Raw genomic sequence first — 23,068 nt, 5'->3', positions numbered from 1 at the left:
ACCATTTAATCATGCAAAGGTTTCTTTGAGTGTTCATGGCTCTGTGTAGAACCACTGTCATCACTAAAGAACTTTTAAAGAAGCATCTTTTTTAAGTGTGTAGTTAAAAAGTAATGAAAGCTTTTGCACCGGAACTACAATTAGAACTACAAAAGGTCTCATATCATTGAAAACTAATTTTTCTCACTTTTTGGAAATAAACATTGTATTATGTAAACACTATACAGTTCACCCTCCAGTCTATACGGTCCATTAAAACAGCCTACAGCAGTTCAGCTCTGTCAGTTCATATTAAAGTTATAAGGAGTGCTTCACCCTGGACTGTTTTTGTATAAGACACAATAGATTATCAAATCAGAACTGAGGTCATTTATACAGCTCAGTCTTAAAGACACAGTAATAAAAATGGCTTGTTTCATTCTAAGGGATAAAAAGACGTTGAAAATGGTTGTGTAAAAATGAATTATGACTGTTTATAGTACATGAAACTATACAAAGGTAATAAGTGGAGCATTAGCAGCGTTCTTGAATCCTGAATTTTTGTTACAGTTTTGAAATTAGTTAACAATTCAAGTTTGAGGCAAGTGATGATTTACACACGCAGTTTTTGTGCTGCTGATGAGTCTAAGCTTTTATCACTCATTAGCCACATTAGCCTTTTAGCTCTGGCGCAAAACTAAAGAAGAAAACTTCATGTACAAATCATGTCATGGCTGACTGACTACAGGTGAAAGAGGGAAACTGTGTAAATTGTATTTCTTGGCCAAAGTATCACTTTAAGGAATCTGTGGAAGGACCAGGCTTTAGTTTTTGAATATGAGCTCAGTGTTTCTATAAGTAAAGCTATTCAGAAGGTCAGGAGGTTCAGAGTAGTGAGAGCTATAACCTTGACCTTGAGAAGAGGGAACAAAGCAGAGAAAAACTGAAGATCTGCTTTAATTAAAGAATAACACAGCACTGGTTAGGCTCCCAAAGCTGCGCTCATGTTTATGGTCGTTCCAAGCAACATATACACATATGGCTGGCCTCTGAGCAATCCACTATTGGACCGCAGCTCTTATAAAGAGTGAAGGCAGCAGCAAATGGGGAACATGGCACGCAGCCACATGAGGAGAAAGAAAAGCCATGTTGGAAAAGCAGAATCTAGTAGATAGACAGCAAGCTGCCGCGGTTTGTTTCTCTCTCTCTCTCTCTGTCCATTTCTGTGATGTCTCCTCGGCTGCTCCTACACCTCCTGTCATCCCTCTGTTGCTTTTTCCCTGTCTCATCCTTCTCTACCATCCCCCTTTCAATAATTCATGCTGTATGAGGACTGAGTGACTGTCTCTCTTGACAAACAGCATTTTCTTTCTTTCTTTCTTTTTTTTTTAGTGCCGTTTCATGGACCAGAATCAATCGCTCACTCAGAAGTTGTGCAGGGGTCTGGTGAGAATGGCTTGATTTATTAGATGGAGGCAGAGGCTGTGGCTTTTATTGTGTGCTAATTCTGATTGTGTGTGTGTGTGTGCATGTGTGTGTGTGTGTGTGTCTGAGAGTTCGACGGCTGGCCTCAGATCAGGATCAGTTCTTTCAGAGGCCACGCCACAGTGTGATCTCTCACCCTGAATCCTGCTCTACAGGACTTAGAGCTTGTTGCATCTCTCCCCTGTGGAATGTCTCCCTTTTTTTAAATCCCATTTCATCATAAACAGCCATCTGTCTCACACGCACACATGCAGAGAGAGAGAGAGAGAGAGACAAGAAGATGGAGAGAGAAAGAGATAAATACATGGAGAGAGAGGGAGAGAGAGAGAGAGAGAAAGAGAGAGAGAGAGCAGACAGAGTGAGTGAGTGAGTGAGAAAGAGAAGAATAGAGATAGAAAGTAAGAGAAATGTAGGTAGACAAAGAGAGCGAGATGAGAGAAGGAGTGAGAAGAGACGAGCAGAAAAAGTGAGGTGGACAGAGCGAGATATAGAAAGCATGAGAAAGTGAGATAAAGATGTGGAGAGAGAAAGAGAGAAAAGGAGAGAAAAAAGATAAAGAGAAGGAAACAGATGGGTGGAGAAAAAGAGAGAGAGAGAAAGGAATTTTATTAAAAAACTGAGAGATGGAAAATGAATGAGAGACAGAAAGATATGGAGAGAAAAAAGAGAGAGAGAAAGAGAAAGAGATGGGGGGAGAGAGGGAGATAGAGAGAGAGACAGAGAGAGAGAGAGAGAGAGAGAGAGAGAGAGAGAGAGAGGCAGGCAGCATCAGTTTCAACACTGAGTTCTTTGTGCTGAAGCCCTGGCACAGTACACAAAGTGTTTCTCTCACAGATGATGGCCCTGATAACGGGTGCTGTGTTGTGTTGTGTTGTGTCATGTTGCACTGTGCTGGGTCGTGTTGTGTTGCACTGTGCTGGGTTGTATTGTGTTGCACTGTGCTGGGTCGTGTCGTGTTGCACTGTGCTGGTTCGTATTGTGTTGCACTGTGCTAGGGTTGTGTCGTGTTGCACTGTGCTGGGTCGTGTCGTGTTGCACTGTGCTGGGTCGTATTGTGTTGCACTGTGCTGGGTCATGTCGTGTTGCACTGTGCTGGGTCGTGTTGTGTTGCACTGTGCTGGGTTGTGTCGTGTTGCACTGTGCTGGGTCGTATTGTGTTGCACTGTGCTGGGTCGTGTCGTGTTGCACTGTGCTGGGTCGTGTTGTGTTGCACTGTGCTGGGTTGTGTCGTGTTGCACTGTGCTGGGCTGTGTTGTGTTGTGCTGTCCTGTATTGTGTTGTATTGTGATATACTTTGTTGTGCTCTGTTGTGTGTCTAATCTCACGTATTTGACTGACAAAAGAACTAACAAACTTTCTCTATTTTTGTCATTTTATGCCATCTACACCACTATTCAAAAGGTTGAAATCACTCGTCAAATTAATATATTTTTTTATATTATATACAACAATGACTTTTTTGAGTATTTTGGGAACAGCATTAGATCTAAAATAATAAATTACTATTTTTAGTTTAAGTTGTCTGCTTCAAAATATTCTGATCATCACCTTTCAAATATTAGGCATTCTGGATATTACAGTAATTTTATTATAACTTCATTCTTGTTGCTATATGGCTTTCAGAGTCATTTTAGAATCATCTACAGCTCTGTTCATCATTCTGGACAAATCTTTAATTTCTAAATTCTTCCTGCAGCTTCCTAGTAAATATGTGAAACCTGTGAAGTTGCACAGAACTACAGATCTAACAGATTAGCATCAATTTATACATGTATCTGCAATAAAATTAGTTTTTTTATTGTTGAAAACATTGAATCCAAACCTTTGAGTGGTACTACACCACTTTTACTCAGCTCTAATACACACACACACTTTCTCACCCTGAGTGCTGACACTCTTGGGGTTGTGATAAGTGTTCACTTTTTATTCCAAGTCACTCCTTTGCCTGCCAAGTTCTATAAACTCTCACAGGCTGCACAGGAAGAGTTTTATTAATTGTACGTTTCCTGAAAGAAAAGAAAAACAAGAAAAGAAAAACATTTGTTTACTTTTGGAAGTGACCCCCCCCCCTTAACAGGTTGCTCTGGTAACTGACTCCATCACTGCCTCTTAAATAGATACTGAGGCTTTAACTGTGGTGAAGCCTGTTTACAGAGATGGAGGCAGAGACACTTTTCCTGAACCACCTAACATAGACCCCACCACACACACACACCAACACACTACAGCCCGCAGACTGAGAAGCCGAGGGGGATTTAAAAGATTAATGAGTGAAACTTTATCAAAATTAGAAAGTGCATATTAATCTATGTGTGTGCACGCATGTGTGTGTGTGTAGAGCCCTATTTATGTCTGCTGCTAATGGTGTGTTCAAGTTCTCGTACGAGCCAGCACCTACAGAATATATATATATATATATATATATATATATATATATATATATATATATATATATAATAAGCTAAATATGAATAAAATCATCCATTACATGTTGCTGTCTCAAACCCTAACTCCTAAATTTTACTCTTGTAAAAAAAGCTATTACTTGGTATTTTTTTTCTTTTAAAGTCAAGTTGCAGATTTTAGATTTATCATGAGTTTAATCTTTATTCAAAAAATGCTGCCCCATGTTTTAATGTCACTACCCAAACAAAGAGTTTTAGTCCACAGACGGAGCCTTTTTTAGCCACACCCCTGCATTTTAGAGCAGGAAGTGAGATTGCATCCCTTCATCCTCTCATGGCCACATGGTGAGCAGTAAGATCCCACTGTTTTTAAGTAAATGTGTCCAAATGTCTAAAAATCAGTGTGAAACGTTAAAAATTGTAACTACCAAAATACATATGAGAGTGAGAGATAAGAGTGAGAGATAAGAGACATTATATGGAGAGACATATGAGACAGAGATATGATCGAGGTAAGAGAGAAATATTGGAGAAAGAGAGAGAGAAAGAGAGGCTAAGAGAGATAAGAGAGAGACATTACATATAGAAAGAGCGATGAAAGAGATTATATATAATATAAAATATTATTTTTATATATATATATATATATAAAGAGATGAGAGATATGAGAAAGACATGAAAGAGAGAGAGAGAGAGAAATAGATATGAGAGACAGAAAGAAAGATAAGAGGGAGAGGGAGAGACAGAAAGTGAGAGTGAGAGTGTGAGAAAGAAGGTGTATATATGTGGTGGTGATGAGACTGATGAGACCACCTGCTCCAGATCCATAAAGCAGCAATGTGTCTCACGCATTCACTCCACCACTGTAATTCTACCATCACAGCCACGCTGTCAGACATAACGCAGATTAAACTGCATACACACGTACAGAAACCATACATGTACTCTCTGTCACACACACACACACACACACACACACACACACACACACACACACACACACTTACACTTTCACACATCTCAGCACAGCTACAGCCCGGACTCTGAGAAAACCCAACTGCAGCTCGGTGCTTTCCCTCTACTCAGACTAAAGAGAATTCTTAAAGCACAATTACACAAATAAATGTATTTACTCTTGATTTGTGCTTTTCATTTTATATTTAAGACTTTCATCATGGTCCAGAGCTGCCCAGGCTGTGGACAGTTCTCTGTGGAAGTGGCAGATATGGGCATCAATAGGGGCGTATTAAATATTTACAAAATGTTTCAGAAGCAAATATAGTTGCAATTTAGAGGTTCTGACAGACCACTTCAATGAGAACAAGCAGGGCCCTGTGGGAACACCTTTGCCTTCTACATCTCCAGGAAAGAAAAAGATCAAACCTTTTGATATAACATGCATAAACACATACCAAAAGCCTAATAAAGTGCACTACAACACCTTTTCTCTGGATCAACAAGCTTGTGAAAGGAAAGAATTTCTGCAGGGCAGGAGCACGAGTGTGTGTGTGTGCGTGTGTGTGCGCAAGAAGAGATAGAAAGTTTCAGTAAAAAGGAGCTTTGAGCAGTAGGGGCATCAGAGCATGCTAGATTAGACAGAGATTTCATCCTGCTGTCAGTAAACACTAAAGGTATCCACTGTGTGAAGTACACACAGATGCCTGCAGCATACACACACTCTCACACACGCAACTAACGAGCTCTGGGCCTGATTTCTGTCTGACTATCATGTCATCTCTACAACTTTTTGCCCTGTATTCTTCCCAGTAACTTGACATTATATATATATATATATATATATATATATATATATATATATATATATATATATATATTCAGAGAAATCTGGATAGCAGGATAGCAACAAACCAGCTGTATGTAACTTCAAACATCGGCAAGTTAGAACGTAAGTTTTTGATTTGTTCAGGTTATAGTTTTTATGCTGAGCTTAGTATGTACTCAATATTTACACCTGCTTAGAGGGAGTGTTGTGGAAACCCTCAGAAACCATATAGAGAGCACAAAGAAGACTAAAAACATGACCTCTCTGATTAACTAAGCTCAAAATCCAAAAAGTCCCTCCAGATTTCAGATTGCTCAAAAGAAAAAAATACCAGTACCAATAAAAATAGTACAAAATGTTGTTTTTTGCACTCTTATAGTACACCATGAACCCAAAAGGTGCTGAAATCTTGTGTCCTCGAGCCTTTATTTCCACTTTCATGTAAATACTGGTATGTTAACTTGAAATATTAATGTAAACAGACCAAAGACATCTAAATGTACCAAACACAGAATTAACCGTCATCTTTTCTTTTTATACACCTTCTTTAGCTTGAGTGTTGTTGCATTTACTTTGATAAATCAAGAAAAAGATCTAACAAAGCTGAAAATTTGTAGTTTTTAGCGAGCAAACATATGTATACGAATAACACTTCACACTTCGACTGTCTTTTGTTACAATTTTGATGAAGCAAATCAATAATAAGCCCCTAGTGATCTGAATTCTGTTCTCAATATTACTGGTATCATTTAAAATTTTTGGTACTGATACTGATACTGTTATCTTGACTTCGATACTGACTCTTGAATGATACTTTTTGATACCTTCGTTTAAATACAAAGTAAAAGCATGGTGACTTAAGCCAGAAATAAGTGTGGATTGCAGAAAGTGGGTATATTTACTGACTGTTATATACTGCAGACTAATCAAGAATCACTAATGTTAATAACAGGAACATGGTATGTGCTTTAGATAGCCAATCAGCATGCTGGATTTTCTGAATAAGTTCTGAATGTGCCCACATGTTCACTCAGAATCGCAGTGCACCCAACAATAAAGGTGGCATCATGCTTTCTTTTGTCCAGTGACAGAACACAATATAGTACACAGAAAGCTCCAATTCCACATGCTTATACATTTGACTATGCAGAATGTGAACATGCATGCACTGTAACTACTGTGAGGGAAGATTTTAAGTTAAAGGGGACAAAGAGAAAGTCTCTAAATGTATGGTGGTAAGAGGAATGTACAGAAAGAGTAGAAGAAGCATGGATGAATGGATTAACAGTGCTAATGGTTTCTCTGTATACATGCTCACATGAGCAGCACTGTGTGTAATGGCAAGCGTTTTAGTGAAAGTGTCACCCGGCGTGGATGGTGTGATCTGTGAGAGGGCCGGTCAGAGGGGTCGTGCTGCAGGGAGTGAGAGAGCGAGACGCACGGACATATAAAAGAAAGAAGAAAAGGCATTATATTCCTCTGCTTTCTCTCTTACTGTAAGATATGACTAATGGTGGGGTCACTATGCCCGATGAGCAGGAAGATTAGTTCTGACCTTGGCGGCGACCTCGGACGGCTCAGAGAGAGAGAGGGAAAGATGGAGAACGGAGGGAGGAGGAGGAGAACGGAGGGCGGAGGAAGAGGAGGCTGCCTGTCATTACGGTTGTTTCCAGCACGAGCCGAGCTGGTTATTAATTTCATTTCTTTATGATTCACAATCTGCTCTTTTGAAATATGCCATATGCTCCCAGCAATTGGCAGGATGACGAGTGTCAGGATTGGTCCAATAAAGGCAGCCTAAATGAGGCTGATTTACGGGCCGTGGCTTCCGGCAAGCACAGCTCTCTATCTTCCCCTCTTCCCCTCAGTGTGGGCAAACAAGCCTCTGTTCCACACACATCTACCTGCTCCCAATCAATCCCCCCAGCCCAGGCCGATAACGGCCCGCCACCCAGCGCCCGGCACACGCTCGCACACACCGATAACAAACTCACAAGCACAGTACATATTTATTAGTGCAGGTGGGCATGCAATCAATACACAGACCCAAAATCAGTTTGTTTTAATCATGAGCAAATATACTGACCTAACACAATACTGGCCTGCTTTATCTATCACTAATAAAAATTCATTGAGACAAGGTGCCTATACGGGCTGTAAAACGAGGCGCTATCTCCTGCACTCCCCTGCACACGTTTCCTCTGTAACTCTATCTCAGTCTAGCTCTTCCTTTCTTTCTGTCCTTCTGTGGTAACATGGAGCTTCTGAAGGGCATAAAGCTGGCAAAAAAGCAATATCACCAGCCAAACCCAAGTAGAGATTTTTCCAATCCCAAAGATTTGTTCTTTTTCATTTATTCGTTCCTTCCCTCTCCTAGAACCCATCTTTTCACATTTTCTCTTTCCCTTGTCCTTACTGTAACATGTTAAGCCTTAGAATTTGCAGTGGTGGGAACAAAAGCATGATGTAAATTGATATTATTACTCACTCACAGCTCTTTGAAACAAGCAGACAAATTTGTCTAAAGAGCAGATAATACATTTTTAACTGATACCACATTTCTGTTTGTAAGCAGATGTGCATTTCTTTTCTCACACAGCTGAGACTGAGTGATATTAATAAAATTCAATATCATTCTATTTCCAGAATATCATGGTAACACGGGTCAAATAAATTCTATTTAGGTTAATATTAATAAAGTTATGAAGTTAGCCTTAATAAAGGTAAAGAGATCTTTCTTCCTGAGTGCTGGGTCCTATATGGTACTGAAAAAGGGTTCTTTGACTCGTAACAATAGTGGAACCCTTTTTGATGCTATACAGAACCATTGTTTACAAGAACAATATACAACTGGTTTTTCATCAAAGAGAAGAAGAATTTGACCATATAAAGAACAATTGATGCATTCAGGTGGTTCTTTGAGTGTTCATGGTTCTACAAAGAACCGTTGCCTTTATCAAAGAACCTTCGAGGAAATATGTTTTTAAAGAGTGTAGCTTGTTGAATGAAAAATTTTGTTCCATTTCTTCTCCTAAAAATACATAAAGGAAACTTTTACAGTGTTTCACAGTACTGTAAATGTTAATCACACAGAAAGCAAACTTCTAGAAAGCAAACTTACTATTTATTGAATTTTTTGTGGATTTGAAACTGATTTGAAACTGAAGCACCAACAAATGACATACACCGACAAACACTACAAATAGAAATACAAGCTAAAAGCAAACTGCTTGGCAACAGGGATGGAGACAATGCTCATTATATTTAAACATAACGTTGCTGTTGAGACAAACCGTGTATCTCCATTTTTGTTTTTCAGTTTTTGAAATAATTTGAAAATGTCTGTTGCCCTTTACATTGTGTGTAAATTTCATGATGAATGGACCAAAAGAAATGCCCTAAAATGACTTAGAAGAAGTCTGGTTCCATTGACTTACATTAAAAGTAAAGAAGGTTTTGTCCTTCTCCTGTGAAGTTATCATTTTGAAGATACAAGGCTTTGTACAGACAACAGCGAGAAGCAGTATCACGGTATTTGAATTTCACAGTACACCATTATAGGTAATATCACCTAGCCCAAATACAGCCTTTAATATTATGACATTGGCAATCTGTAACTATGTAACTACTTATGCAATTGTGTAATTATACATTAATAATTATATAATGCAACTCAAATGTACAGCAAAAGTAGCAAAAGTACAATCATCACTGTAGATTTCTAATAGTAAATATCACCATTCAAATTCAAAGAGATTTTTCCAACACCAAAGATTTGGTCCTCTTCATTTTCTTTCTTCTATACCTTTTTTCTTTTTTTTCTTTTTCATTTGCCCTTACTGTAGTATGTTAAAGAAGAGAGTTGATTTGTGAGTCAGGCTTTTGGCCTGTGAACGGACAGAAAGATACTGATGTTAAAGGAATACTCCAGTGTTTTTCAACATAATCTCTGTGTACTTCATCTGTAGCATATGGTCAATTACCACAGACAGTAACTTCAGTATGTTCCCCTGTACTTAGAAAAGAACAGAAAACGCACTCACTTAACATACACACAATGGACGCCAATGGGCAGCTGCTGAAATACTCGACCGTATGGCAGATAGAGATTAGACAGAAAACCACTGGAGTATTTCTTTAATGTTGATGTTGATGGTGACAAACTCTTAGTAATGGCTGAGTAGTTTTTTACTCTGGCCTTACAGGCTCACCTTATAGAGATGGTGCTGCTGCTCCTCTGACATCATCAGCTCATGGCTGTCCGTCACAGTGGATTCCATGTCCATCAGCCAATCCCAGAGCTCCTGGTACTCGGTCTGGAACTCTGATAGGCTGGGTGGGGAGAGAGAGGGAGGGGTGTGTTAAAGGTGCCCTCTGTGAGAGTCTGTGGGTGATATGAGCTTCACTCTCTCCCCGTCTACCTGCTCCTCTGGCTGGAGAGAGAGGAGTCGGGCGGCTCCGAGCTCTTTTACTGAGGGAATATTTGACAAGTGGAGGTAATTACTCTGTCCCGTTAGCGAGCGGCGCGCTGCGGCGCAGGTAAGTGAGGTGTGAAAGGGGTCGGGAGCAGAAGGGATCTTTAACCCGCGCTCTGAGTGACGGCTCCTGAGCCAGAACAGCTTAATTAAACATGACTTCACCTCCCTATTCCCCAAGCCTGCCTTCAGCCTCGACATGAAAGGACATCAAATATTTATGAAAGGAGCAAGGACGATTGCGTGCATGCTCACACACGCTCTCACATACCATAGTCATAGACTATCGTATGCAAGTGCATTGGGCACACACGCACTAGCACAAGCACAAATGTGTGGGCACATGCACACACACTGACGTCTAGGCTATGGTTCTTTTTTTACCATCTCGGCAGGAGGGCCACATGTTTATAAACATTAGCGGGGAAAATTGTTTCCCATTCACACGGCTTTGGAACACTTTGACAGTTACGTCAAACTAGTGCCATTTTCTTGTCTGGCTTTTATAAGCAATCCAGAGAGTCAGCCCCAAAGGAGGGGGAAAGACTATGAATGAGATTACACAAATAACTATCAAAAAGGAGGAGAAAAATCAACAATTCCTCTTTATTTCAATTCGAGCCAGACAGAAACTAAACAAAAGGGTGGGACGGAGCACTGCAGCTCCATATGTAATTTTGACGAGCATAGTGGTGCGTATTAGCATTTTGAAGCAGGCGCTGATGAAACAAAACAATGGAGAAGAGTATATGAATATTTTATCTCCTTGTAAACATGACATTGATCAGACGAAATGACAAAGACAGCGAATAAGCAATCGAAAGACTGAAACAATGTAATACTGATGTGCGAAGTTTCCCTAAGGCATGGCTTCGTCTGATTAGAAACCTCACTATGCCTTTTGGAAGTTAAGTAGACAAATGCAGCACAGCGTTCTTCTATAGTGTGGCATTTGTCTGAATTAGTTTTTTGCAGAACATAAATCTAAATTCTTGTAAAACATGATCTCCCGGGGCATGTCAAAAATCAAACAAAGACTGTAAAAAAGTGTTTTTAAACATCATTCAGCAGGCTTGCTTTGTAGCCTTTTGAACCATTATTTACTCTCAGCTGGTGCTACATCTGTGCATTGAATGTTTATACATTTAGCTACACAGATTTCTGTTAAAAAAAAAAATTAGCTTTTGAGCATGTTTGGGTCTACCCAGCTGCCTCTGGTGCCCTTAGAGGAAGCGCTAGAGAGTTCTCGGTGTTAAGTGTTAGCGTCAGCCGTTACAATCAGCTCCAGCAGGTCAGCGGAGTGAGGCTCAAATGGATGCCTCTTTTTTCTTCCCTTCTTTTTCCCATCCATTTAACACCAATCTGGTGGCCTGCGGCTCTGAGGGGGGCTGGTGGAGGGTTATGGGGGTGTTACTGTACCTAATTCATCATCAGAGCCTGGCCAGCCACCCACGCCTCACCCCGAGCGGCTTGGTGAAAGGTTGCCTGCCTTATTGACACCTCTCACATCTCATGTGAAGTGACACTTTTATAGAAGCGGCTCTTTAATTTATGGTGTTAATCCCCGGTGTCTAATGTGGAGACTTCCCATCTCCCTTTTTTCCCTGTCTGTCACTTTTGTTCACCCTTCCTCCGTTCTTTTAAATGGAGACCCTTCCTGGTAAAGGCTTTTGATTGGTGAATGGCAGGCGTCCCGTCTCTGTCAGCTCAGAGAGGAGCACGTGGACAGGCCCTTACGGTGGAGGAGGAGAGGCAGAGCGGCCGATAGCTTTCGACAGCTCCTCCCTCCAGACATGTTTCCATGCAAAGGTAAGGGCCAAAGAGTCAAAACAATGAATCCTTGAGTAGGCAGGCCTGTCATTAAAATTCAAAGGATCATTATGTTTTTTTTTCCCAGAAAAAATAAATCATTAGAATGAAAGGCTTAAAAGGATTAAAACGATGCTTGATTCGAAGCCAAGGCACAGAGTCAAGCCCAGACTTCAGAGTCCCTCCACTGCATTAGAGTGGGTGAGAAAGAGAGGGGGGGAGCCTTTCGAGAGAAAAAAATAATGTGATAAATAATGGCTCTGAAATGAAAATGTGTTATTTTTAGAAAGCAATGCCTTATTTTAAGACCAGTCTCCCCCATTTATAACTGGTGGAAAATCTGTGCAATTACCCAGCCTTAGGTTGCATTACAGCACTGCAGTGCTTACTCGGCCTCGATATTACTGATTTGTAGGAAAGAGTAAAAGGACATTTTTAAAACTGAATGTTCTTTTTACAAATATCAAGAAATGTTATTTACCACTCACCATCTAGCCTCTAACATGCCTGTTAAAATATCTTAACACGTATATATATAGAAATCAAAATGTTAACAAACTATCATTGGTGGACAGTAACAAATTACAAAGTACATGCCTTCATTACTGTACTTAAATCCTTTTACCAAGTAAGTGTCTGTACTTCCAGTATTTCCATTTTTTGACACTTTGACACCACTACTTATCAAATGTCCTACTTTTTTACTCTGCATGAATATGGCAACGAAAGCAAACCAATGAAGCAAATAAAGTAAGCCAATTATAGTGCACCTTTCTAAAACCCAACCCCTAAAAACTATTTTCCAATCATAGATTAGCAACTGTAACTAGGCCCAGGAACCTCTAACAAGCTTTAAGAATTTAACAATAGCTGTAATGGTATGTGTGGTACTTTTAAAGCATATACCCAGTATCCTAAGAGTTTGGAGGGGGAGTGGGGGCATTAGTGGATTAAAATACTAATGCCTGTCCTAAAGACACAAGTGTATGATCTGGATTGAATGGTGTGGAGACCACATTACCCATTAAAATTACATAGAACAGGTACATCTGTCTGTGGGCTAAATTACTGTGGGTTAAAGCACATGGACTAAATTTCCTCCCTTTTTGACTGTTATGTTTAGGGTGGGCAATATGGCAAAAAATATTATATCATGATACTTATAGACATTTTATGATACATGAATCATATTACAACATTTTGACCCACGGGCACAATACACTAGCAGTGCCACATTTAAAAACTCTGGGTACAATGTTTTTTATTCAACATTTTGCATACTAAACCCAACTAAACAGGACCTTCAAGTCAGTGTTCTTCAAGTATGGATGAAATGCTCAGAAAACTATACTGTTTGTCACAATAACAAAATTGATCATGACAAAGATACAACATCATCCTATTGCCCACCTCAACCATGTCTTTATTCTTTTAGCACTATTAGGCTGCTGAGAGATAAGGGTGTTACACGAGCAGCCTTTAAATGCACACTGGAGAGCTTTTCATCAACTTCATTCTGAAATTTCGGATGTTTTCATCTAAAGATTAAGTATTTCATGGGGTAAACTGAAAACTGAAATAAGGAGATGTTAGAAAGCAAGCTATAGTTATGATAAGTGTCTAAACAATGTCAGAAAGGTGTAACATTGTTTTGTGTACCAGTACCATGTGTGTCTGTGTTTTTCTGTGTTTCTGCATCTGACTTGTGTTGCTGGAAAAGCACTGTGTGGTGAGCTGCTCCACTGTTCTTCACTAGCAGTACTAAGTTACTTTGAAAAATGCCTTCTGAAAATGCTGATTAATGTCTTTCTTTAATAAACAGGAAAGTGAGTGGAAGAGATGGCAAGCATTGACAGGAATTCATCAAGAGACATGTGTCGTCCTTACCTGACAGGATTGATGCTCTTATTAAGGCAAGGGGACACATAACAAAGCTTTAGAAAAGAACAAGTCTTCAAATATTGAAGAAATATTCAAGAAATTCAATTCAAATCTAACTCAAAAAGTAAGAAAAGTAAAATAGTCAGCTTTTCATTACACTACTTTCTTAGCTGACAGCATTTACGCTGTTGTTAAGGCAAAATGACACGTAACAAAGTTTTAGAAAAGAATGATGCATGTGACTAACTTTTTGTCCAGCGAGCTTATTTTACAGCTACTTTTACTCAGGTTAGCCACTTTTTTCACCTCCTCTCTGGTGACAGTTGCCTATGTTCAGTGTTAGGGTTAGGGTTAGAGTTAGAACTAGGGTTACAGTTAGGATTAGGTTTAAGTTTTGGGTTGAGGCTGAAGCTAGGGTTAGAATGTTAGTTTTATGGTTAGGAAAAAAAATCAATCAAAGTCAATCAAATAGATAATGCAATAGAAATGCTGACCATCTACAAAGTGATTATCTACATCTATCTACAGTGAACCTTCAAAATAAAGTGTTAACAGATCTGTTGACATTTGTATGTGCTTTGTGTGTATTTTTACACCTTAACCTGTGGCCATTCACTAGAGTGGCGAGTGAATGTTCAGAGGGCTTCTACTATACCTGTTGAACTTGGACATGAGGGAGAAGTCTCTGTTCCTGCTGGAGCTGGAGTACTGCTGACTCCTGAGCTTTACACTCATCTGATCCACAATATCCCTCTGGGCCTCTGCATGACACCGCTGCACCTGTGCCTGTTCACACACATACACACACAAAGACCACATCAGATGAAGCACAATTGTGGGCTTCTCAACTTTCCCACCACAGGATTCCTTGGATGTCTTATGGAATTACAGTAAGTGTTTTCTTTGGCTACACATTATTTTGGATCCCACTGCCACAGAAAGCCACAAGTCCAACACCAGGCCAGCTTCCATCTGAAATCCACCATCCTCATACCACTTACACTAGTAATGCTATCCCAAACAGGATACAGCTCAGTAAGGATGGGCTTCAAGTCTGCAAAATTAGTGCTGCTTCTTGTGAGCAAATGCTGGACTTCAGACGTGATTAGCTGTAGTCACTGTGAATGCAAGAATGAAAAAAAAATAAGCCACGTTTCTGCTGTGCATCTGTGCTCGCGAAAATTGGTTACATTGGGTGAACGGAGATCAGTTATTGCCCAAAGTATGTGGAGATGAATCTGCGGCAAGCCAATAAAATTTCCAACAGGCTGCTTTGATTTTTAGCTCATTTCTCGACACTGTATGAAGCGCTGCGGTTTGCATTCCTTCCAGAAGCCGCTCCGCCTGCTCCGCAGATGCCTCCAGAAAGGTCAAACAATTCCATGAATGCAAACTGCTCCTCAATCAAAGCTACCCTTGATAATAAACAAGCAAATCAACAGAAAGATGTGTTGCCTTTTCATTCCATTTATTGGGCGGGTATCAAACGCCCGGCTCTGGCGCTTTTCTCATTTGGGAGGAATGAAATGAACCTAACTAGGAGCTCCAAGAAAATTAGCGGCGCAAGTGTGGCGAGTTCTCCTCTCCCCCCTCAGAGGAATTTGCTTTCATTTGCCTTCATTTCGGATTCACTCAGCTCACTCGCCGATGCCGTGTCAGGATCCTAATTACTCAATCCCGCCGGAGCTGCTTACACACACAATAATGACTAATGCCCGCCTCAGACAAAAGCAATTTCTCCTGGCCACCTTGAGTCTGAGGACAGTCCGGCCCAGCACGGAGGCCCCCTGCGCCGTGTGGAGGACGTGCCTCTGATCCGCCTTCGCTTCTCTCTCTTTCTCTCTTTCTCTCTGAAGAGTTCAAAAATCCCCCAATCAAGCACCATCATCTTTCTCTATAGCTTTAAAACCTGGAGCTGAGACGTATTAGAAATCCATAAATGTATATGATGGGCCTAGTGGAAGATACTGTTCCTTTGGGTGAATACGAGAAACGTCAATACCGTGATATACAGCTACATTTATTAGAGCTCTCATACTTGAAGGAGAAATCGGTCTATTGATGAGAGCATTTGTCTTCTGAACATCATATTCATGGGCCTTTTCACACAACTCTTTGTAAGCAGCTCCTCATATGCGCCCTAAAAAAATAGAAATGAGCTTTCATCAACACAAGGTCGCTAATGTAAAACATGTAAAAGCATATGGGTAAAAGGCAAAGTGAATTCTAATGAATTTCCCCATGTGTTAGAGTGTTCCATATATGAAATGGTTAAAGCATATCACCCACTGAGCTTACAGCTGACAGCATGACCTCTCTTAAGGAATACAAAGCCTCACATGACCACAGAGTGAGTTTACCACAGAGTGGTATGGGAAATAACCCCAACAAAGTAGCATGCTACAGTGCATTCTCCTACAGCCCCCATCAGAACATCCTCTATTTCGATTTCAAACAGAATCATTCAAAAACCTGCCTGTCAAAAACAGCTCCACTTTAAAAACCTAGTAATACACATAGGTGTCAATACAAATTTAGATCATTTGATACTTACTCCTGTCTCTGGAGTGTGGGAGACATGTAGAGTTGAGAAAAATCTGCTGAATCAAGTCATTTTAAGCCTTTTGTTTACATGCCAGTGCCAATTTAACAGCCTCTGGAAACTTCCGCAGCTCCACGTCCTGCGGGATTCAGCGAGTGATCGCACTGTCAATCATGAGCTGAGAGAGTGCTACAGTCATCATCGCTTCCTTCGCCTCTCCCCCTCCGACTTCACACGCCGCTATAATTACAATGGGCTTTCATATATCAGGCCACAAGGAAATTAAATGCATGGTAAATATTAATAATTTATACACCGCGCTCTAAACAGACCTGGCTTCCAGCAGTCGTTCTTTAAAAAAATGTCAATAGGACTGCATGGCCTTAAAGATTAGCGGGAGGGTATATCAGAAGTTCTGAGAGCTGCTGAAGTCTGAAGCATGATGAGAAAGTTTCCTTTAACTTAGCAACGAGATTGATCCATATAAACCCCAGAATGAATAATAAACTCATAATCTCCAGCACAAACACTGTCAAAGGTTCAGGACCTGGCCAAATCCTACTATAGCTTCCCTTCACACCAGCACCACCTTAATGCGCACTGCAGGCAGAAGAGATTAAAGACAAACAAAAATTTGGAGTAAATCAGTTTTTAGATTAAGCAAAGAGTCTTACATGAACACAGCTGCAAAATCTTGTTTTTTGTGCATGTATGTGGAGGGTAGGTTAAGTATTAATAGACCCACCAGGCTGGGTGTGAATTTCACAAATGGACTATCACAGGCCAGACAGGGCAAAATCTCAAAATCTATAAATCTGAAGATTTAGTTGGAAATAAGCAATGGAGAAAAGACTTCCAGACAAGACAGTCCTTGAGCTTTTGGAACACACATGTTTCAAATAAAGTACCAGATAAAGTTCGCTGGGATATAAAACATCCAGAGAAGATTGTGCAATGTTCCCTTTGTATTCATCTGCGAGAGTAAGGGAAAAAAGAAAGAAGGAAGGTGGCTGTAATGCAAACAGGATAAGAGTGTCACTGGAGGTGGCTGGGGAGCCGTAAGAATTAACGAGGAAAAGTATGTGGCTCTGGTGAGCAGTAGCGCACGAGAGAACGGCAGCGCAGGGGGTTTGTGGCCACCTCTTAAACTAGATATTTAAGCAATGTGACCAAACACGTGGTTTGTTTATTTCTTTATCGTCTTGTCGGAATGCGAGAAGCATCGTGGCGAGATTGAAAACCGTGGGAAGCCTAGGCGCCACCCCGGCCCCCCCCGTGACTGGCGTTCAAACCAGCCAGAACATACATCGGCCCTGTTTGAAATGTCTCCCATCAGACTCGTCCTGATGTTCCGAGGCAGTATCGGAGCGCAGTGCAGAGCAGGCATGCTCAGAAAATAAATTCTGCTGGGAGTTGTGTGTCTGTGTGTGTGTGTGGTCGTGCCAGCAGTCGTAAACGGGCGAGAGTTCTATCAAAGCAGCTCATAAACCAGCACGCACAAAGCTGAGGCTTCAGCTTCACAAAAACCCCCCGCACAACATGAGAGGACTTCCATTTTACCAAAAAAGTAAAAAATAAAAAAGGAATGTTTGGTCGGCTGGGGTAGGTTGTAATTCATTCCAGCATACACGGTTCCACTAGAAAGAAAACAATGGTTTTATTTCCAACATCAGTATGATTCTGCCTTTTGCGTGATTCCTCCTTGGAAATGGAGAGCGAAGGATTATTTCTGCGGAGAGGAGGCCTTGAAACTCATTTGAAAACTATTACTTTCCAATCACTGGCCATAAAGGCTGGATTTAATATGTAGTGCAGTCTCCTGGCATGCATCACATGACTTTACGGCCCGAAATAAAGGCCATTCTTACAGCATTGTAAGGCAGGGGTTCCTCTCGTTCCCTCACTCTTATCAGGCCTCCACAGCTAAACAGGCTCTGATATAACCACATTCATGGGCTGTTGTTTCGCTGCTTTGTCAAACAAATTTGATTATGTGAGCAGTTAAAACTGAAGGCCGTATTTTTGCAGCTATCTACAATGGCAGCGGTACAGCGAGCAATCAGTGCAGAGCAAGGGGAACCGCGTTTATCATCACTACAGGACAAATAAGAAACACTGTCTGAACTAAAACCACTTCATTATGCACAAAAGGCATATGCAATGTCTCTATAAATGAGGCACACATGCAGAAATGTCTTATGTATGCAAAGAAACCTCCTAAACAGAAATTTGTGAATGTTTTGAGTCACTTGAGAGAAACATTCCACATCCTCAATCTGTGGGAATGTATTAAAGTCCGCTTTCATTTATTGTGTCCCAAAAATGTCCTTGCCCAGACCAAACGACTGAGCACGAAATCAGATTGCATTTGTTGGAAACAGCGTATGACGTTTGGCTTAAGCAAAACCGCATCAACAACGGCTTTGACCTTGACATTAAAGCGCCTCCCGGTGCCTCAGCCCCTGTGGAACAACACATCAGTGATGTACCTGCTCACGCTCCTTCCCCTTTAAGAAATATCTTAGGCGGTTTGAAAGCTTTAGCTCCTGCAACATTTATCAGGGCGTGAAATTAGCAATTGCTAGGAGCTAAATTGCTGCCTCTTATTTAACGTTGTTGCTGAAAGGTGACATTTAATCGCTGATCCCTGCTTCCAAGAAGTCTAAACATCCAGAGAGCCATCAGGAGGAAGAGACAAGGGGGCTTCAGACAATGTTCACCTTATAGATTAGTTGGGTGGGGGGGGGGTCTCGATCGATTGCATGATCATCATCATTTTCAATCTAATACAGACTAGCCCCTCTTAAATATGTGTTGGTTTGCTGAGTTAGGTCATGCATGCCAAGCAGTTGCACAAGGCGTGTGGCAAGAATGTCAAACTAGATACACCGATTACCAGAGACAAGACTTCATGACTAATACTCAGGCTGAATAGACAGAAAAATGGCTCACAAATATAAATTTGCCTGTTCAAGCCAGAGCTCTTTCCTAATGTCCGAAAAAAAACACTTCATTCTTCTGTTCTCTCCCTTTTTTCAAAAGGAAGGCCGACATAAAACAAAAAGCATTTGGAGTGACCTGCTTCAAAAATCCCCCAACTTCAATTCCGCTCTGCTTTTCAACAAAGCTTGACGGCATGCGCCAAGCGGCTTAGATGAAGATATTTTGAACACCGAGCCAAGCGCTCCAGGCAGGTGTTACATGAGAATCCATTAATATAGGTAATTAACATTAGCCACCATTTTAATTAACATGCAAACTAATTAGGAAATAATTAAGTAACATAAAAATCTGATCTTAATTCTAAATCGGAGGAAGCCAGCTACCTCTGTGCACCTCCTTTGAGTTTTTGGGCAGCGGGAAAGAGCTGATTTATTTGAGGGAGGGAGTGTGAGTTAAAAGCAGGTTGCTTTTCAAAGTGGATTAGGGAGAAATGAAAGCGCAAACAGGCTCAGGATCAGATTCACATAGAGAGGGGCTGTGTTTGGGCTCTCCTGGCTACTGTTTTGGCCAGATTGCAATTCAAAACACTGGGCCAGTGTATTAGCTACACAAAGACACACCAGTAATCATGGACTGTGGGTGACCGGGTGTGTGAAAGAGAGAGGGGGAGAGAAAACAGGGCATAGCCTCTGTAATAAAACTGACACTTTCTGCTAAAACACATATATGTGCCAGAAAGGACAAAAAGGCTATTAACATTGGTGCATATTGATTTCATGGATCTAGCTATTGTTGTAGACTCCTCAAGTACTGTAAGTAAACTCTAATAATGACTCCCTGTCTGACTTTTTTCCCCCCTTTTTCTGTTAAATATTCCCCGTGTTTGAGTGTTGCAGAAAAGGCCTATTTCCCAAAAACAGGCACACAGGACATTTGTTGTTGAAACGACTGTGTTACGACCATTAAAAGGAGACAGAGACTAGAGGGAGAACGCCTTGCATGAAATAAGTGCTGTTAAATGCTCTTCTTGGCAATCACAGAAAGAAATTGATTTTAGTAATAAGACAAAGAAAGCAATTGCGGAGATCGATGCGTAAAGCCAGAACGCAGTGTACGGAGCCAAGTTTACTATTTCATTAACAGTAGGACAAAACTCCAGAACCATTCGCAATGACAAATGCCTGGGACCATTATATGCACATTTCAGGTAAGTGCTTCGGGCCAAGTTAAATTCGATTTCTCTGCCCCATTGTATCTCTATTTATTATTTGTTGTATTTGTTCCAGATGGCGAAGGCTGGGGCTGCTGAGGGAGTATTGTTCCTCCAGCTCTGGAGAGCGCAGTCCCAAATAAACTCTCTAACACAAATCCCACTCCAACCTCCACGCTCTAAAAGCTTCTACTCTGGCACACACACACTCGCACGAGCATGCTCCTAATCAATGCTGTATTCCACTCTCCAAACTCCTAACACACCCACCTCGAGTTTAGCATAAAAAACTAATGTCTCTCAGGCTGCATTCAGAGAGGAAAATGAAAATTTCATTGTAGTCTCATCATTAATCATGGCAGCAGAGATGAAAGTGAAATATCCCAAATGCACTGGGAAACATACACAAGCACACATCCGCACACAAGTCCGCCATACACCACAGAGCACCATCTGATGACCTTGGTCTTCATTAGCTGTGGTTATGGGCTGTAAATGGCCTGTCTAAAAACGCCCCGCTCCATGTGTCTGCGCACTGGCGTTCGCGTGCGTGTTGCCGAGGCGTGCAGCAGAAGGCAGAAGGCAGGGTGGGCAGGAGGACACTGAGGGGTTAACGTGCTGAGGAGAATCTTAAGCTGAGCTGTGACAGCACCTAAACGGCTCTGACACCCCAGCGTCGCGCTCACTCCTACCAGTAAGCCACCTTCAAAGTTGCTGTCAGGTAAATGACCTTGTATTTCATTAACTGATAATTAAATGGATTTATTCCACTAACGGTTTTAATTAAAATGCTAGAAATATTGATTACCTCTATCATCTCTACTCCCCCCAGATGAAAAAAGGTTTTAGAACTGTTTATTTAGAGAGGGGAGAGAATTAAATTAGATTGAATCTCTAAGAGACCTAAATAACACTTCTCACTTTTTCTGCTGCCCAAGCAGAAAAAAAAAGAGGTTTATATTTTTTTTTAATGTTTGATTAATTATTTTGAAATCCATTTTTGCTTACCTTGATATTTAATTAAAATATCATTTTAAAACCTAATTAAATCCACCGGTTTAATCTGAGGGGCAGAGTCTCTATCAAACATTGAAGGCTGCCAGTCCTGGAATGCACAGCCCGTGCCGCGCAGGTGTGTAAGAAGTGGAGCCGAGGAGCAGGGGGGTTGTGGGAAATGAGCTCACGGCGGCTGCTGGTGTGGAACCGTGCTATTGCCCTAATGCATATTGGATTCGTGCCGAAACTAGTGTCATCAGAGCTCAGAGATGCTGCAGATAGCGCCTCAGCAAGGACCCCATGCCCGCTGATGGACAAACTAATTGCGCATGAAATCAAATATGATTTGTAAAGGGGGTTCATATGAAAAACAAAAAAAAAACACCCTGCAAGCTCACACAGCTCCACACTGGAGCCCTGTGGCACCCCAGAGCGCTCGGCCAGGAGCTAACATCCAGCTAGCAGCATCTCAGCGGATATTGACTGATGTGTGAAGTTTTGAGGCTTCGTGTTCATTTCTATTACTTTTCTCATTCTGAAGGATCTTTTGAAGATGTAATTATCTTTTAAAGATATGCAAGTGGCCTCATAGAAAATGCAGCCAAAAACAGAGAATCAAATTAGTTTGGCAATTGTAAGCAAGGACAGATCCATCATTCCAGAGTTTCCTCAAAAACAAGAAAATTAGATCAGTCATACTCATTTATTCCCCTCATGGGTGGTATGAAAACATTAAAGTGTTGGGGGGAAATTAGCAATAATCATAGGGCATTTTGTGTAATTCCAAACAATTAAGTGCCATTCAAAGTCAGCTGTGTCATAGACAGAAAGAGCCCTGCCCATTGTTGACAGGGAAATGTTTTTGATAAATAGCATTAAAGATTTCAGTCTATAGTGCCACCATGTAAACAGATGTAGAATACTGACAATAGCAGTGGAGAGACAGGCAGAAAGGTAGATGACAGGAAAAGAGAATAGAGAGACAAAGTCAGACAGAAATAAAGACTTGAACCTGAAAGCGATGTTGGGAGTGTATTTTTGTTGCAAAATAGGTTGCACATGTGCAAAAGATGAAGTAAAGAAACAGGATTATCATCAAAGACATCTTTGATGATGAGGAATTCTATGAATGCGGTGTGTGGATGCTGTTTGAGTATGTGTGTGTAGGTGTGTGGTGTCCACACAAGGCCACAGGTCTGACTGAGCAGCCACTTCTGTTTGCAGACTGCAACTGTCAACTTACAGCAGGCGGTCAACTTACACACACTACCAGGAAACAACTTACAAACCACACCTGAGGTAATCAGACAACTACAGCTTTGACAAACAATCATTTATTTAACATGGTAATTGGAGATGGAGGAGAACAGTTTCAAAAAGTCAAAATTTTGAGCAGCAGGACACCAGAGTAGCCTATGCTTCTCAGCTAAAAGCACTATCTGAGCTAGATTACTTTTACTAGTGAAGGTTGTGTAATCCAATCGGTAAAGAATTTAACTGGCTGATTATTATCTATGTAATTTCCTCATTCCAGTTGCAAAAGAGTAGGTCTATCACAAT

The 23,068-nt window shown here is 40.9% G+C and overlaps 1 protein-coding gene across 1 annotated transcript in view; it reads right to left on the bottom strand.

Annotated features, from left to right (window-relative positions):
• Positions 1-23,068, bottom strand: part of akap6 (A kinase (PRKA) anchor protein 6) — a 126,903-nt gene that overhangs the window by 39,196 nt on the left and 64,639 nt on the right. Inside the window, exons 8-9 of the mRNA XM_036593532.1 lie at positions 14,473-14,603; positions 9,864-9,984 (exon numbers count right to left, since the gene is read on the bottom strand). Coding sequence (XP_036449425.1) covers positions 9,864-9,984; positions 14,473-14,603 — 252 coding nt within the window. The remainder of the gene's footprint in view (positions 1-9,863; positions 9,985-14,472; positions 14,604-23,068) is intronic.

The sequence above is a fragment of the Colossoma macropomum genome, unplaced genomic scaffold (assembly GCF_904425465.1).
Source record: "Colossoma macropomum unplaced genomic scaffold, Colossoma_macropomum, whole genome shotgun sequence".
NCBI classification, from domain to species: domain Eukaryota; kingdom Metazoa; phylum Chordata; class Actinopteri; order Characiformes; family Serrasalmidae; genus Colossoma; species Colossoma macropomum.
This window is presented reverse-complemented; position numbering and strand designations above follow the sequence as displayed.